This window comes from Orbilia oligospora, assembly GCF_000225545.1.
Source record: "Orbilia oligospora ATCC 24927 unplaced genomic scaffold scaffold00076, whole genome shotgun sequence".
Classification (NCBI taxonomy): domain Eukaryota; kingdom Fungi; phylum Ascomycota; class Orbiliomycetes; order Orbiliales; family Orbiliaceae; genus Orbilia; species Orbilia oligospora.
Genome location: NW_011645633.1, coordinates 1,229,513 through 1,246,157, shown reverse-complemented (window position 1 = coordinate 1,246,157; position 16,645 = coordinate 1,229,513). Strand labels below are relative to the sequence as shown.

Here is a 16,645-nt window from a genome sequence, read left to right as displayed (position 1 = left end):
CCCCAAAGAGCATCAGCAAGTATTCATTATCTTCGTCAGATCATCGCCCCCTATATATTTTGGAGTTTATTTCGACTTCTTTGGCTCATCTTCGTGCCTATACTCTCTGAACGAATCATCACCCTCAACTTCCTTGACCATCTTTTCCATCTCCTTGACCTGCTTGTCCAACTCAGCCTTGCTCATCTTAGTCTCCTTGTAGAACAATTCCAGATTTGGTGGTCTGTAAGAACCGCCGAGACGATCCCAAAGAGTGGTGAACTGTCCATAGTTGTAGTTGAAGTAAAGGTGGTGCATAGTGTGGCAAGCAGCGCCATTGATGATTGGGGAGTTGGCAACATATTCTCCGTCGTCTATTTAGGCTTTATGTTAGTGACACTGCCACTGCCGAGATAATACCAAGGAAAATGTGAAATTAAATGGGCTACTTACGGATCATGACGGTCCAGATGTTGACAAAGACAAAGAGACCAACATAGGCGTATTTCCAGAGTGGGAAGATGAATGGGAAGATGTGGTATGGCAAGCTCTGGGCCCAGCCGTCAACAGGGTGGAAAGCGTGACTAGCGTATGGGCTTGGCATGATCCACTTGTGGTGGGCCTTGTGCAAGAATTTGTAGATGGATGGATGATGGAGCCCACGGTGAATTAGGTAGATGATGGCATCAGTGAAGATAATAAAAAGTGGGAACTGAAGATAGAAATAAACACGGCCGCAATCGTTGGCGCTGTCGAAAAGGAGGGTATGGCCGCGGACTTCAGCGAGGAAGAAGGGAGCTGTAAGAAGCGACATTCCTGGGTGAGCTTTCATCGAGACCCATATTTCCTGGCGAATCTGATTTTTGAGGAATTTAGGGTGCTTGAAGGTGTCCTTGTCGAAAACAAAGATGTAGGAAAGTGTGGACGAAACGAAATAGAGCAAACAGCCGAAGACCCTGTTATTGTCAATTAGAACCCAATCTTCCTTAGGAGCAATAAATAAGGATATTTACATACCAAGTGAGCAAGAATAGAGAAAAGAACTGGCGATACACGTTGTCTCTTGGGAGAGAGGAAAGTTCGGCATATTTGCCTGGTAGAATTCCAACAAGGTTGGTCAACTGGACGGCACTTTCGAAAGCTGATCCTGCGATCGAAGGAGCTAGCTTAGAGATTTTGACAGCAGCTGTAAGGTTGGCGTTTGCGGCGAATACATCTGGAGAGGCGGAGAGGTTGTTGACTGGCAAGACAGAGGCGTAAAAACGGTCAAGGAACAGCGTGTCGCTGAGGGACAGTACGATATCCATTTTGGCTACTATGCTAGAATGATTCCTAGATGGTAACTGATGATGGAGAGGATGGTGAAGAGGGGAGAATTGGAGTCTGAAAATTGCAATTGGCACAGGAGTCAGTCAGCTGCCTATTTGAATGTTGCATGAGAATTAACAGGGAGCAAATGCAATAGCAGCATCCCAACAATTCTATTTATTCCTTTTTTTTTGCAGCGGCGGTACTACCTAATTAAACTCGGTTGTACCTGCTGGGAGGAGGGGAACTATCGTGACATCCGCGATGTTCCGAGAAAAGAGCGAACAGAAGGTATATAATAACTAACCGTCAATCGATGAAGATGAAGATGCTGAAGCAGAAGAATACAATAGCGAAGACGAGAGCAAATGGCGAAAAGAGTGTTGGTGTGTTGACTGTCGTTGGATGTCGTGGTCGCCCAGCTACGCCTTTGACCTAGTGACAGACTGCAGAGCCGGCACTCAGTATCTACCGTGGCTGACTCTCAAACTTGCTGCAAACTCGAACGACTCGAAAATGCAACTTCGACTGTCAATTACTAGATATGGCGGGCTGTTCGATGGGAGAAAAGAGAAAAACTTCTCAATTGGCGACCGGCGCCAGCTGCGAGTTAAGTAAAATGCCAATTACTAACAATTCGGCCTCTCGCCTTCCCACAATCCGAACAAATTTTCTCTGTTCTGGCACCGTCATAGCCGACATGCTTCCGGCGCACACAAACTCTCGCACTTTACCCCTGTCTTCGACTTCAATGGATGGCTGTGGCTGCCGTTGAAATTGGCATATCCAGTCACTAGGCTCGATAAGGCATAATGCAGCCGGCGTGCGCGTTCCATTGGCCGGTGATAAGATCATCATGGTCTGTTAGTGGGCTTTTTTCCCTCCTTTTCCCGACTTCCTCCATCGGACTTTTCATTGTCCGCCGCGCCCGCGATTTGGGTCGCAATTGGCACTTTCCCTTGTTACCAATCTCGGTGTTATCTTTTTGATCTTGAGGTACCACCTTAAGCTCAGCTCCCTTTTAAATGTCGCGATTCGGGTCACGTCACGTCGTAAAATAAAAGTTAAGGAGCTTGGATTCTTTGCTAGATCAATTCTCAAAATGCTCTCCTGCCAAGAACTCAGGGTCGTGGAATTTAATTATCGAATTACAAAATGCCATGTAGACTGTCCGAAGTTAATACCCTGTCATTGATGCTGCTAAATGAGGCGTAAAAACAAATCAGTGTTCGATGCCTCTAAGATATCTAGATATCCTGTCTACGCGGCTGGATTTCTCGTAAATTATGAACGAAAAGGGATACACTATCAATATCCCGGAACAGCACTCTCAACTTTAACAGCTGTGGGGTAACTGTAAAGCAGAAGTCAATGGCAGACGGTACTACTTACACGTAACTTTGTCCTTAGAAGACACATTGTCGGCGACATGCGACATACAACAAAAATTCAAACATTTAGGCAACTTGCGAAACCACGCCATGCCTGGGCAGAACCAAGCCCGCAATTGTGCGGTTAAATGTTTAGATTTTCTTGCAGTATATAATATTTACAGATATAGGCCTTGGCTAGCCACTGCTTTATCTAATCAACCTTGATACCGTAACCGATCACGCTCGAACCTTGGCTAACTACCCTGCCAGCATAGTGATAAATTTTTGATAACATCTATTCATGGAGTCGAATATCATGAATAGAAGTATTATGCCTTCCTGCAAAAATGGGTATATTTCACCTGATAATATTAACTAGAGGTACACGCTTAAACTTACGCGAGTTTGAGCTAGCCGGCAAGCTTGAAATACAGCAACTACTCCCCAAGCTTGAAATCCAGTTGAACCTAGCCTACGTTCGATACAAGCGACGGCCTAAGATCCGTATTACGCCAAATATATACCTACTAAGGCTTTCAAAGGCTACACTGAGGAAAGGCGACAAGTCCTCGATAACATAATAATTGAAAAACACAAAGTTAAGAAACCTAAGGCACCCCGGATTCACGGTAAACTATTCTAGAATACATTCCATATAAATTAACATATGACCCTTAAAATCCATTTATGGTTGATGGTTATAGATATCGATGTATCCACAAACTCGGGAGATCCCATCAATATTTTTTTACGTTGTTATATATTAAGTTCTGTGGACGACTAGCTAGACTATCTAGTTTGGGAACCATGAACATTAACCAACCATTAACCAGTTTGTATTTAAGGGCTGAGGCATCAAAATTCAGAGCTAAATATTGACCATATAGCGAAACATTGACTTCTTACCTGACCGTATTTATATAACTAAACGAATAGAGAGCCGGGTGTTGATTCGTGTTGTAGACGTTGTATTTTAATTCTATATACATTGACTCGGACTATTACGAATTGGGAGAAGTTTAGAACAGACTTGGCCAACCAGCTGTGTATTTATTTGATCAAGTGATCGATGGTGCAGTAGATTCGTATAACTGGGATACTCAATCCGTTTGCCCCTAGTCAATTCCATTTAGAATATATAACATCAAAAGAAACGATGCAACCAGTGGGTTATAATCAGTGCTAAACATTAATGCATTAACATGAATCAGGTACTTAGTCCAAACCCAAGATGCTTAGCTTTGCTACCTTATAACAGAGTAGATTCCCCGTGATCAGATTGCCGGTAATTTTTTAAATTTCTCGAGCTTCTGTCTGAGATGTCGGCTGGTTTGGTCGGCATAGCTACGAGTGTATCCAGGCTGGCCCCATTCACCTAAGACATCAGCCCCTTCAAATACCCCCGCATAGTTTAACGCAAATTCGACGAATCTTTCATCATCATCATCAAGTTGGCCCGTACGTCGGAGGGTAACCAGAGCGAGGAAAGCGTAAATCTCAATTGACCGGCCGTGAAGATCGCTCAGCCCCTTGATGTCTGTTGTTTAACAGTCAAGTATGAAGTATGTACCGTTAGCTTAATTATAATCAAGCGCTTCAGCACTCAAAGCTTCGGGAAGAAGTGAATATATTTAAATATGCATGTATAAGATGCCAAAACTTAAACTAGCAAACTTACATTTGTCGGCATTGTATATTTTCATTCCACTGATGATGGCCCCGAGGCCGGCTAGTCCACCGCCAGCGGCAATTCCGCCGAAACCCAAGCCCTCCGCCACCAATATGCCTGCATATTCTATAGCAAGAACGCCTCCAACGGCGGGGCCATAGAAAAGAATACCTGACCCAACAGCGATGATTATCAGACCTCCACCGGCGCACATCAAAAAATTACCTACGTTACGGTCCGATTCTTTCGTCGCTATACCGCGAGCTGTCTGCGAGGCTTGATTGACTCGGCAAGTTCTCTGTTAATCTCTTGAACAGAGTCACCGAATTTATCATCATCTAGGTCTTACGTGAACGTGAAGACGTTAGCCGCAACTAAATTTCTAAGCTAAGGGTTCCCTAATAGCAGAGCTGAATCAGATGGACACTTACGACGCAATTCTTGTAGTTTACTACACGCATTGTCCATGGCCCTTTTAACTGCGGTGTCAGCTTCAATAAACTTTCTTCTGATACTATCTTTATCGAGATCCCCTATGCCAACCGTGCACTAATGGTTTTTTTTAGCTATGTACACTGAAGATCTATGTATCCAAAAGTTTGACCGATATGACGGAACATATCTTACCGCAGCACGAAGTGCTGGTGCATATTTCGCCCCATATTTAAGCACTTGCAACAGAATGACTTCCTTTTTTAGATCATCAGATGGTTGACCCTCAGTCAGAACGGCTTCGAGCGGAAGCAAAGTAGCTAGTTTGTCGAAGAGAACTAGGAAGTCGCTGAGGAAAACGCCAACCTGAAGTCTACGTATACCATACATATCAGCCAAATCGAGGGGCCTCCGCCATATTGGCAGCGTTCCACTTACGGGCCTAGGAACCATTTCTGTGGGTTCCTTTGCAAGAAACATTGGGCATCCGCATCTACATCCTCGAAGAAGACATCCCCAACAGTATATCGGAGAGCGAATAGAACAAAATTGCAGTTAAAGTGTTTCTGGAGGTCTGATTGATTAGAGGTGCAAGGCATGTATCGGATATTCTTGACGTCCTTTGACACTACTCTTAGGGAGAAAGAGCTCTTGGGATTACATAGGCCATCGGCTAAACTGCGGACTGTCTCTAAGCAAGTAGCGGCCGCCTCGCGGGAAATGTTGGGAATGACGATGGTGCGATGGGTAAAGACAATCTATAGGTGTATATATAGCAATATGTAATGCCCGAGAGTGTTAGTACCGCTGACTCCTGATAAGTCGAGTAAAAATTGAATCCACAATGTCATCCCGAAACAATGACTATCAAAGCAATATATATATTGTCGGCATCGAGAATGATCGCACATGAGTTGAGATCAAAATTTAAACCATTGCAGCTAAGTGATAAAATTTAAGATAAAATTCAAGGGGTATTATTTTCTCACCTCATGTTCCAAGGCATCTCTTATAACGTTAATAGTTGATATCCAGCCTGATGTTGCTCCGAATAGCACATCCAAACGACCTCGGATGCCTCCAGGTTCAAAGTCAGCATGGTCGTTTGGGCCTGTCTCCGCCACTAGCAACTTGATTTTCAGAGGAGATGGTCCTCCCGGCATTGTGTCTGGAATCTAGTAAACCTTCTGGATTTCGAGATCTGGCGGAAGCAGCTAGAATCCAATTTCCCCTCACTGTGCACCACCGAATTATTTAAATACTGTCAATTACAGGCAGCCTTATTTCTCATTCGCCTTCTGGCTGTTCTTCATGCGCTGCATATGCATGCACGTGTGTGAATATATGTTTGTCCGAAACCAGTACGTATATTATACATATTTTGATCTGTTCACTGGTACTCAACAGGGGCTAACTAGTCCCGTCGTACAAATACCTTACACAAACACCGCATGAAGCATTGTGGGGGCACATGTTTGGTTATTATATTGAAGAAGGCTGGATTGTTTCCTGAATTCTAACATCCATCTTGTAATAAGCTAACAGCAACATAGACCTCTAGCAAAAACCCTCCGATGGCTGATTTACCGGTATCCTCGTGGGCTAACGGAATTGGTCACGGTAACTTCGGCGCAATTCCTGGCGACCCGGTGCAGAACCTAGCCTTCAGGTTGGAAAATCGCTGGGTGGCCGCTCGGGAATATTTAAGCGATTACATTGATGCGATCCAGAAGGATGAAGCCCGGTTTGTCTCTCGAGCTGGAGGGCATATTTTGGTTAATCAATTCTATAACCTCTGTTCGATGTATACTAACGTTAACCACTGAACAGCTACCATGATAGTTCGCCCGCAACGGACGAAAACATCTTGGGTATTTTAACCCATGGCCATGTCCCGCTTTGATGAATAAGTTAACATATCGACTTTCTCTTATAGCCACCACAAATAAGCCACCAAGAAACCATGATATTGCTGTCGCACACGATCTTCTCCAACGGGAGCTCGTATTTTGCAAGGAGATGCTTAGCACCGCGGGGAGTATTTTTAGCGGGCCTCATCGAGGTCGGATAACCATTACAACAGTATTGTATGTTTCCTCGTCCTGATGAACCGAACCACAGCTGACAGTTAACGCAGAGCTTGCGCTAAGTGCATGGAAATATTTGCACCAGTTCGTGCCTGGAATCCACGAGCTTTAAAGATTGGCTCAATCATTCTTTGGGGCCTCCTTGCTACCTCTCTCTTTATCACAGCGCTCAGCCCCCTTGGCGAATGGCTTACTCGCCGTTGTAGTAACAGCATCGAAAAAATACAAGCGCTGCTTCGGACGAACGCACTTAAAGAGAAGGATAGATATTCTCTAACGGGGACGGCGTGGACAATGACATTTCAGCTTTTATCAATAGAAGCAACGATATCACGCGGAAAGAGGCATCTCCGAAGCCTCTTTCAACACCAGGAGGACTAGGATATCAGCATATATATAGCGAGTCATGTTAAGAGGAAATGGGCGGATTTTGAGGTCGATCGATGCTTATACTTTGCCTCGTACCCAGTTTTGCCCGAAAGCTTATACTATTATTAAGAGGGGAAAGAATAAGCAATAAACCAGGTCTTAGGCCATCATATACATGATTTTATCACTAGGTTGTCCTTTTTCAGTTAGAAGAATACAATGATATTAATGTCGAGCACATACATCACGATTAATAAAGTCTACGAAATCCCACTGAGCCTTTTCGATTATTTTGAATTCATGAGTGGAACGGAAAATAAGGATCCCATCATAGAACTCATCATATAGTTTAAGTTTCTTCTAAGATAGTAATACTGTATAGACTGGGTTATTGTCCAGGTTACTGCCTTTGGTTCACTAAGGCGACGATAATGTTACCGAAAAGCGTCTATCGGAAAAACCAGGGTCTTCTGTAAACAGAAAAAGTCGACTGATAAACAATGCAAACGCAAAGTAGAAGCTGGTGCTCTAGAAGGAGTTAACTTCCAGACATGAATACTTACCTAAGTACTTAATATTTATAAACCTGCAGGACATTTGTCCCTCGATTTTCTTTAAATTCAATATCATACTTAAGGAACGAAAGATTAGAACATTCGACCCGTTTCCTCACAATGCAAATGAAGTCATGGGTGCGCCGCTTATATCCGGCCCCAAAAGATACCAGGATCCAAAGAAAACCAGAAGCAACACCGTTCGATGTTGTATTTTAACATCCTCCAAGACAATACATCATATTTCACGAATTCGAACAGTACTATCGTACACAATGTCCGACCTTCCGACCCCCGACATTTCCGTCTCAGACCTCTCCTATACTTACCCAAATGGTAAAAAGGGCCTTTCGAATGTATCTTTCCATGTTCCATCCTCTTCCCGTACTCTTCTCATCGGTTCCAACGGGGCCGGAAAGTCTACCCTACTAAGGCTTCTCGCGGGTAAGAATACAACCCGATATATAAGAGTTTATGTCCTACTAATTCCATAATATAGGGAAAACACTCGCTCGGGATGGAAAGATTCTAGTCGGAGGCGTTGATCCATTCAAAGAAGGCCTCGAGGGTGTGACCTACCTCGGTGTTGGTATGTATCTAGACGTTATAACTACCGTTGCACTTTGACCGGATGTATAGATACTAAGCGATACACATAGAATGGGTCTTAAACCCCATAGTTCGTACCGATATATCGGTCACCGAACTACTCCACTCAGTCGGTGGCTCGTATTACACCGAACGACGAGACGAATTAATCTCAATTCTGGACATTGACGTTGACTGGCGCATGCATGCCGTCTCTGATGGTGAGAGACGTCGGGTTCAGTTGGCCATGGGCTTAGTACGTCCTTGGAGTATTCTATTGTTGGATGAAGTCACAGTGGACTTGGATTGCCTGGCTAGATGGAGGTTCCTGGATTGGTTGAAGCAGGAGACCGAGAAGCGAGGGTGTACTATTGTAAGTTCATCGGTATATCTCGTTTTTATAAAAGAATGTTTAGTTACTAATAGGGATATAGCTCTATGCTACGCATATAACTGATGGTCTGGCAAACTGGCCTACTCACCTTGTCCGTATGACTCTGGGCGAGACTCGTAAATGCGGTCCGATCGCTGAGTTCTTCCCACCACAATCAAGGGCTGAAACTTCTCACGTTGAAGATGCAGTTATCGGGAGAAATTCATCACTCCTCGATCTTGTTATGCGCTGGCAAGCCGAGGATCTAGTCGAAAGAGGCCCACGGCCTTCCGCAAAGAAGTTACAGAAGTCTTCATCTTAGACGCCGGCGATGTCACTGGTACCAAACTTAACTGTGTGGATCATATCTTGTTTCTTTGTTGTTTAGCGGGACTTCAACGTCCATGATGGCTTTTCCCTTCAACATATATCATTTGTACAATATCTCAACGATACCCAATGCACTTATGTCTGTATCTCATATATTCTAACTGAAGAGTCTTCGCTCGAGATCGCGACTTCAAAAGTCTTGTCCTCCCCGCTAGGTTTCCAGGCGATTTGTGTGATTGCTTTCGCAGGTGCAATGTATCCATCGACCTCTACCCATTGCCCCCACCCCTCGATCCCACCACCCTCTTTCACTTTAGCCTTATAAACACTCCAAGCACCGCTCTCCAGCCCTACTGCCAGCACCACAAATCGGCCCTCGTCTAGATCAATCACCCGATCTAGTATATCGATAGCCGTAATCGGCTCCTCAAACTTGACCGTTTCAGTACACCCCCAATCTTTACCCTGTAATTCCCAAACTTTCACCGTTTTGTCTCTCGCCGCTGTAACAAAGGCCCTTCCAGCCTCTAGAGGGACCCACTTTCCATCAAAGATAACTCTCGTCTGAGCCTTGGCCATCACCTGCATAGGTTTATATGGTGCACCAAACTCCTCCAACCCTTCTGTAACTCTTTCAAACACCGTCCACTGCCTATCTCTCCCCACGCTTAACATGTAAGTGTCATCCCTCGAAAAGGCAATTCTGTTCACCGTCAAAGAATGCGCTTCCAACGCTGGTTTGAGCTGTCTCCATGTTTTTGTCTCGAACATCCTGATAACCGCGTGTGATATCGATGAAGCTTTACATGCTGTAGCAATAACATCTCCAGCGTTACTACACCCAATTGTAGAAATCTCGTATCCATGTCCATACAGCTTCTCTTCTTCAGGCCAAAGCGTATGTCTCGATAACGAATCCTCGAATGGAGGGTATGCATGTCCTTCGGCGTCTTGATCATTTTCTTCTCCTTCTCCATTTTCTTCGGGGGCAGTATTGACGGCTTTGTTTGACAGTCCTAATACAGGCTGACTGGCCACATCAGGCAATGAATCTATATCTGCCTGCTGGATGCCGCACAGGTCTTCTAGCATCTTAGCGATTCCCCTCGGCTCGCCGAAGACTCGCATAAGTTTTTCATCTGCGCCGCTCACGAATTTTGTAGGACTGATGGAGACAATAGAGTTGATATCATAACCGTGAATCTGTGGCCTCGAAAACTCATAGAATGGTCTGTGTTTCGAAGACTTCCAGCGGGCATAAAGCCGGGTCGATTGATCCAAACTAACACATCGTCAGTCTCACTTCATAGGGAACCCGATATTTTCTTTTTCACTTACCTCGTAGAAAGTAGATACTTCCCCTCTTTCTCCCACGAAACTCCCATAACATCTCTAATATGTCCTGCCACAGCTCCCTTCTGCACCCACTCCCCTTCCCCACTAGTATTCCACCTTCTCCACCCACCATTCTTGCCAAATGATACTACATTGTTCCCATAAGGACTCCACAATCCAGTCCAAAAGCCGCCTGTGCTACCGGTCGCGGTACTCGAACCTTTCATACCACTCGCTTCACCCATTCTTGCGGTACACACCCATATACCACTAGTTTCATCCGCCTCCCATATTGATAGCGAATTATCCGCAGATGCAGTTAATAGTTTGATCTTCCCATCTGTTGTATCCTTTCTAAATGACGCAGAGTAAACCCAATCCTCGTGACCCACTAGTAAAGCTTCAAAGGTAATCGAATAATCCTGTTTACCACTCCCAGCCGAAAATCGATGAGCTTTATTGGATAGAGCTTGTCCCATGATCATCATCTTTGAACCTGCAGACTGGGCGGGTAGTGCAGTACCACGGTGTACACGCCAGAGACGAATATAGCGATCTTGACTGCCAGTTGCGAGGAGCAGATCGTCTGTGCTGGCTTCACGGACGAAAGATAGAGAACGGATCCAATTTTCGTGACCGGTTAAGGTGGCTGAAAGTGCAAAATCGGATTTGTCCTCGAAAGTACTACCCACAAATATTTGAATAGAGTTTGAAGAGCCAGATATAGCCAGGACCCAGACGTCGGCTTCTGTCCGTTCCCCTGCCTCGACCCCATCCTTCTTATTTGCTGAAGAAAGTTTTGCGAGTGCGATGCTAAGCGGGAAGTACTTTGGCTTCGTAGTCAGGGTTTGTAGATGTGTTAAAACCTTCTCTTCTTCCTTCGATGCATCAAGTCTCCAGATCTTGATACTCCCATCTGCAGATGCCGAAGCGATGATTGTACCGTTTTCCTTTTTCTCTGTGTCTTCAGAAGAACCATTGCTGTGTTTACTGCCCACCCTCTCAACCGCAATATCCACAATCGACCCATCATGTGGTGGGGATTGAACTAGTAACTCATAGCGAGGTATATCCGAAGCAGTAAACGGCTTCACAAGCTTCCACACCCGAAGAACTTTGTCAACTCCTCCAGATAGTAGTATCGATGAAGAGTCCGGTGTACCGTCCAAGAACCGGACGGCAGATACTTTATCGGTATGACCCTTTAGGGTTGCAAAAACACCAGAAGAGGATTTTTCGGTCTATATTAAATCAGTTAGACCGTGGATTTGCGCGGATGTTGTACATGGAGGGGTATTTTGGAGGGGTAGCTTGGTACCTCATCGATCCTCCATAAGGCAATCACATTACCAGCGCCATAAGCAATAAACCCAGAGTTTATGTCCCAGTCCGAGGCGGCCGGAATTCGGTTTGCGCCGATAGAGACGAAACGAGGGTGTATTCTGCCGCGAGTATCTGTCATGGTGGGGTATTTAGAACCGTATATAAAATTAGAGGTTTTCTGGGGAAGCTAGCGAAGGAAGGATGCAAGCGAAAAGTTCAATTGTGGTAGAAATTTCGTTGTTGGCTGGGCACAAGCTTGATTGCTCAATAATGCTAATTAAGAGTCACCTTCAATTCGCAGAGGCTAAGGGGTCTGGATCTCTAATGACAGCCACTCTAAAACTTCGTCAATTGTTATTTAAGCCTTTTCTTCTAGATAACTCTGCGAATATACATTTCAGGAGCACCTCTATATACGGAATAGCTCGATCCTTAACAAACTCATATCCCCCGTTCTCCGCCCAAATTGTATACTAGGAACAAAGAAAAGATAACGCCAAAGACGGGAAAGGTCGAGTCAGACATGGGAATCTTTGCAAAGAAGAACAAGTCTAAAAATACAGAAAATACTTATACTCGAGGAAAGAGAATACCCAAACTACAAGACTTGGTTGACACCAACTAAAAGGAATTTCGCAGCTATGAAGAATAAAATTTATATCCCAGTAAACACTGGTGGGAATCCGAATGGTGTATTTGGGACTTCTTGGTGGATACCCGGTGGTATCGGGATTCTCCTTGCGACATTGTTGTAGCTCGCTGGCACAATCTATCCAAAAAGTTAGTGAGCCTACTCTTCCACAGTGACTATTTATACAATTCCTTACCTCAACGATCTCGTCCCTTCCAAACTTCATCGTCGGAATATCCGCTGTCGAACAGGCCATTAAGTAGGCATAAAGCACCCTTAAGACGCTCTCGTGGGCAATGATGAGTAGATCATTGTGCTCTCTCTCCAATTCCAGGATAATTGGCTCAAGACGAACCGCTAGGTCGTGGTAGCTCTCAGATCTGGGATATCGGTGGTGATAAGGATCGTGATTGTGTTTCTCTAACTCCTCAGGATATCGTTCGCGGATTTCCTCCTCGCTAAGACCTTCAACAGCGCCTGGGTTGAGCTGAGAAAGCTGTTGACGTTGACGAACCTTGATGCCTTTGGCGGCAAGTTGGTCTGCGGTTTGGACAGTGCGGATACGAGTGGAGGTCCAGACGACTAGGGGGCGATCCTCTTTAGAACCACCGGCAGCAACATGAGCGCGAAGTTCTTCAACACGGAATTTAGTGATAGTGTCGGCCAAACGGCGAGCATAGTCGAGACCTTGCTCGGAGAGCGGAGCATCGGCCTTGTAGGAGTCATGATCTGCTATTCCAGACTAAAAATCAAAGCAAATTTAGTATGAAATTATAGGTTGGATCATTGGATCAGCTTACCCTTGCAAAATAAGTTCGTCTGGATTTGATATGTAAATTCATTAGATAGAACACGATACGGTTGGGTAAGTATCCGAAACGGCAGTTGTTCACAATAATCCTCTCTCCAGCATTAATCATCTACAAAATTTACTTTTAGCTTAAGAACGAATCATTGGTTTCATAGTGAAACCTACCTTGATGTAGTCGAGCTCTGTTTCTTCCATGGTTTCAAAGTGAGGAATTTTTACAGTTATCCTACGAAGATAGTCCTGGACAGCATCCTCTGGCTTCCAGCCGGCGTACTGTTTTCTACTTTTAGCTTCAAGAACGTAATCGTATGGCTGGTGACCTTTTATCCTTACATCTGGGGAGCTGATTTTGACGTTTCTAACATTCTCCTCGATAATTTTCATATCGTCGCAAGTAGATTCAATAAAGATTGGCTAAGAGTTGTCAGCATAACCTCCAGGATATCGATATATCGTTGTGTAACCCTTACATGAATATCATTCTTTAAGAATTCTTTCGCGAGAAGTCGTCTCCCCGCGGCTGTGGGATTAACAGCATCGTATATCGCAACTTGTCCGCCATGCTGGTCGAAAAACTCGTAGATATCCGTTCGGCATTGTCGCAATATTTTTTGGCGCAGAAGCACGGATGATGGCGATGCTAGTTGTTGGGCACTTTCCTTAGTGAACGCGTTTATCCTAACTTCTTACGTAAATATCTCGCCTACCATTTACGAAGAAATAATCTTCTGGAACATCCTGTCCAGGCGCACAATGCGCTCTTCGGTAGTCACCCAGGTGGAAAGTATGTGTTATTACACCGAGCCTGGTGTTACCAGTCAGTCATGGCATCGGAGATATGGTTGGACGAATATAGGGTTACCATCGAAGGTATCGAGTTAAGGCGACCGATAAGTGGCTGAAGTTCATACAACTTAGTATCATATAACCAATTTTGAAAGTCCCAGGTATATATAAGGAAACATACGTCTTCCCACGCGCAGGTAGTCCAACTGTGATGATCGCGATCTTTCCAGAGTGGAACAGTCTACCAGAGGTGGTGCTGTACAGCTGGGCCGGAGCCATCTCGCCCTTAATGAACGGCCATTTTTCATGCACTTTTGAGGCATCAAACACGGTCGCGATTGGTTTAGCCATTGCTCGTTCCTCAACTAATTGAAAATAGGGATTCCGCGAGGAAGTGGTAGTCGTCGTAGTGGAGTTCATCGGGAATATGTGTTGAATACAACGTATTGGATATGCAAGAGAAAAAACTAGCTCTATCCAGCTCTCCGGACAGCTTATTGAAGAGATGGAGAAAACAAAAGGATGCGGCCAAGGGGATGAAATGAAAGTTAAGTGGATGAAGTCATTACATGCAATGTTTTGTGGGAAAAACGAGGCAGGGTATGTTCACTCTTATATTGGAAAGCTGGGGAGCTCAAGTCTGGGCGAAAGCAAGATAAGGTGCATCTAAGGTGCTGCATATAATGATAGCACGTAAGGGGATGCATGTATCGGTGATTGGCTTAGCTTACCTCCATCTATATCCACGCTGGACCTTCTGCGATATGCCGTGGAGGGTGGGGTCTCCCGGGCCCTAGATGATATCAGAGGTTAGTTTGTCAGAGATTCGATTCAGATCCAGAGCCAGATATAGAAACCGCCATAAAACATAGTTGGTGCCCGGCGGCACTGCTCGGCTGCCGAATAGGTATGCATCATTTGGATTTTAAATGCAGTGCCACATGCTGAAGCCCGAGGTATTCGAAACCGGAGGGGTTCAGATCTGAGGTTGAAGTGCGGACTTACTGATTGTCCCTGGTCATTTTGGCCTCTGGCTTGTGTTGCTGTGGTTGGAGTCCCCAGAAGGAAGGACTAAGCAACCCTTCGAAAAGTCTGAACAACGTATTGGTGTAATCTTGCCGTCACTCTGAGGGTAGTTCTTTGTATTTCTGTCGGAAGCGAGCTGGGGATTTAGTTCTTGTGCGATATTCTCGATCGTGAAACTGTAAAGTTAATTTAAGTGGTTGTAGTAGTTATGTTATTTTATATCTCAACGTCAAAACTTGTGAGGTTGCGGCTGTTCGGGTCACCGAAAATTTCCGAGCCTCCCGGGGCCGTGCCGAACTTGGGAGACTTCTCACGGTCGTACGGAAATCACAGGGGAAAGAGCCTCTGACGGCCTTTTGGACGATGGGGCTGGTGGGTATGTTGCAAACTGCTAGCTATAACCTAGAAGACCGGTGGTGGGTGCTGTATACGAGGGAGGGCACCGTCCATGCGAACAAAGCAGAGTGTGCTGTGTGGTGTATGGAAAGAGATGGTTGATGGACAGCCAACCGATCCGTCATATGACACAAAAGGCCGAATAGTTTTCCAGGTTCGTGAGGTGGGGGGGAACTAAACGGGCAAAACGAGCCACGGACGTGGGGGCTGGGATTTGGCTGAGTAAGATCAGGATCGCAGAGAGAGATCAAGATCTAGCTGATGAGATAAGATAACAGGCCTGAGCCTGACTTCTCCAGTAAAAGCAAAAATCCCGCCTCCCTCCCAAAAGGATCCGTGCCTTTGTGTCGAAAGGGAACGGCCTTTTACGAAGAAGCACGTGTCCGCTGCTAGGATCATTTTCGCTCCTTGCTCAGTCAATCGACGAGTTCACCAGGAGGGTCTTCCAGCCAGCCCCGATCCTAAGCTCATGGTTAGTTGTCATCAGTTATTCCAACATTTTGGTAATTATAGTGACAACTTCATTGTTTCTCCATAGGTGTTTGCTGTAGAGGAAAGGACTTTGGTGCCTTGCGACTACGGCAACTGTGGCCGCAGCCTTGTGTTTCCGTAGTGTGATGCCGGAAATTCCCTTCAGGCCATTCCCGTACCCGTCTTCACATAGAACAAACCAGGTTGATCACTTGCAGCCCAGTAGTGCCTGAATTGATGGCTTCGTATCCCCAGTCAAGGTTGTGATGTCATGTCGTCAATTGGTATGCCCTTCTTATATTTCCAGACCATCGTGTAAGTATGTATGAGTATTTTGTATGTAAGTAGCTTCTCGAGTCCCTCACCTGGATCCTGACACGCAGCCATCCGGTATGCCAGTTTCCATGCATCAGCTCACCAGGACCCTTTGCTTTGGAGTATCATGGCATCAAACACGCCAAGACATGGTTGGTCGTATTGCTTTTTTTGACGCTCATGCCCAAACCCGCATGCTTTGTTTTTCCTGTCTTCTATTTTTGCTTCTTTTCGAGTACCGAAATGCATTGGTCTGTATCGGTCAAAGGTTGTGCGTGTGTTATGTACCATTAAAGTTCCGCGACCGCAGAAGCATACGGCGGCGATACCTATCCGTGACCTGTCTTGATTGCTTTTGGGCGATGCCGTTCCAGCTGTATGTATGTTACGAAATATAGTACATACGCATACATTGAATGCTGGGGCGACTGGGGGACTTGTTGACTACTTGCGCAACCGCGGATCGAGGCGTGTGCAGCCTGGTATCCC

General features: G+C 45.3%; 7 protein-coding genes across 7 annotated transcripts; 2 read left to right on the top strand and 5 right to left on the bottom strand.

Moving 5' to 3' along the window:
* Nucleotides 1–66: 66 nt before the first annotated feature.
* AOL_s00076g338 (uncharacterized protein) lies at nucleotides 67–1,286 on the bottom strand (the record flags this gene model as incomplete). Its single annotated transcript, XM_011122891.1, has 3 exons — nucleotides 67–353; nucleotides 433–935; nucleotides 997–1,286. 3 exons carry the CDS (start codon nucleotides 1,284–1,286, stop codon nucleotides 67–69), a joined length of 1,080 nt encoding a protein of 359 aa, XP_011121193.1.
* A 2,648-nt stretch (nucleotides 1,287–3,934) lies between these two features.
* Nucleotides 3,935–4,543, bottom strand: AOL_s00076g337 (uncharacterized protein; the record flags this gene model as incomplete). Its single annotated transcript, XM_011122890.1, has 2 exons — nucleotides 3,935–4,197; nucleotides 4,339–4,543. The coding sequence occupies 2 exons, from the start codon at nucleotides 4,541–4,543 to the stop codon at nucleotides 3,935–3,937; spliced, it is 468 nt and encodes a 155-aa protein (XP_011121192.1).
* Nucleotides 4,544–4,581: 38 nt separating this feature from the next.
* AOL_s00076g336 (uncharacterized protein) lies at nucleotides 4,582–5,924 on the bottom strand (the record flags this gene model as incomplete). Its single annotated transcript, XM_011122889.1, has 5 exons — nucleotides 4,582–4,673; nucleotides 4,761–4,878; nucleotides 4,957–5,134; nucleotides 5,200–5,519; nucleotides 5,751–5,924. 5 exons carry the CDS (start codon nucleotides 5,922–5,924, stop codon nucleotides 4,582–4,584), a joined length of 882 nt encoding a protein of 293 aa, XP_011121191.1.
* A 411-nt stretch (nucleotides 5,925–6,335) lies between these two features.
* AOL_s00076g335 (uncharacterized protein) lies at nucleotides 6,336–6,960 on the top strand (the record flags this gene model as incomplete). Its single annotated transcript, XM_011122888.1, has 4 exons — nucleotides 6,336–6,505; nucleotides 6,592–6,632; nucleotides 6,698–6,799; nucleotides 6,899–6,960. 4 exons carry the CDS (start codon nucleotides 6,336–6,338, stop codon nucleotides 6,958–6,960), a joined length of 375 nt encoding a protein of 124 aa, XP_011121190.1.
* Nucleotides 6,961–8,046: 1,086 nt separating this feature from the next.
* On the top strand, nucleotides 8,047–9,054 carry AOL_s00076g334 (uncharacterized protein; the record flags this gene model as incomplete). Its single annotated transcript, XM_011122887.1, has 4 exons — nucleotides 8,047–8,215; nucleotides 8,271–8,360; nucleotides 8,431–8,732; nucleotides 8,794–9,054. The coding sequence occupies 4 exons, from the start codon at nucleotides 8,047–8,049 to the stop codon at nucleotides 9,052–9,054; spliced, it is 822 nt and encodes a 273-aa protein (XP_011121189.1).
* A 143-nt stretch (nucleotides 9,055–9,197) lies between these two features.
* AOL_s00076g333 (uncharacterized protein) lies at nucleotides 9,198–11,859 on the bottom strand (the record flags this gene model as incomplete). Its single annotated transcript, XM_011122886.1, has 3 exons — nucleotides 9,198–10,344; nucleotides 10,401–11,638; nucleotides 11,716–11,859. 3 exons carry the CDS (start codon nucleotides 11,857–11,859, stop codon nucleotides 9,198–9,200), a joined length of 2,529 nt encoding a protein of 842 aa, XP_011121188.1.
* Nucleotides 11,860–12,375: 516 nt separating this feature from the next.
* Nucleotides 12,376–14,368, bottom strand: AOL_s00076g332 (uncharacterized protein; the record flags this gene model as incomplete). Its single annotated transcript, XM_011122885.1, has 9 exons — nucleotides 12,376–12,489; nucleotides 12,548–13,093; nucleotides 13,152–13,271; nucleotides 13,328–13,435; nucleotides 13,496–13,576; nucleotides 13,633–13,802; nucleotides 13,870–13,967; nucleotides 14,025–14,060; nucleotides 14,130–14,368. The coding sequence occupies 9 exons, from the start codon at nucleotides 14,366–14,368 to the stop codon at nucleotides 12,376–12,378; spliced, it is 1,512 nt and encodes a 503-aa protein (XP_011121187.1).
* Nucleotides 14,369–16,645: the final 2,277 nt, after the last annotated feature.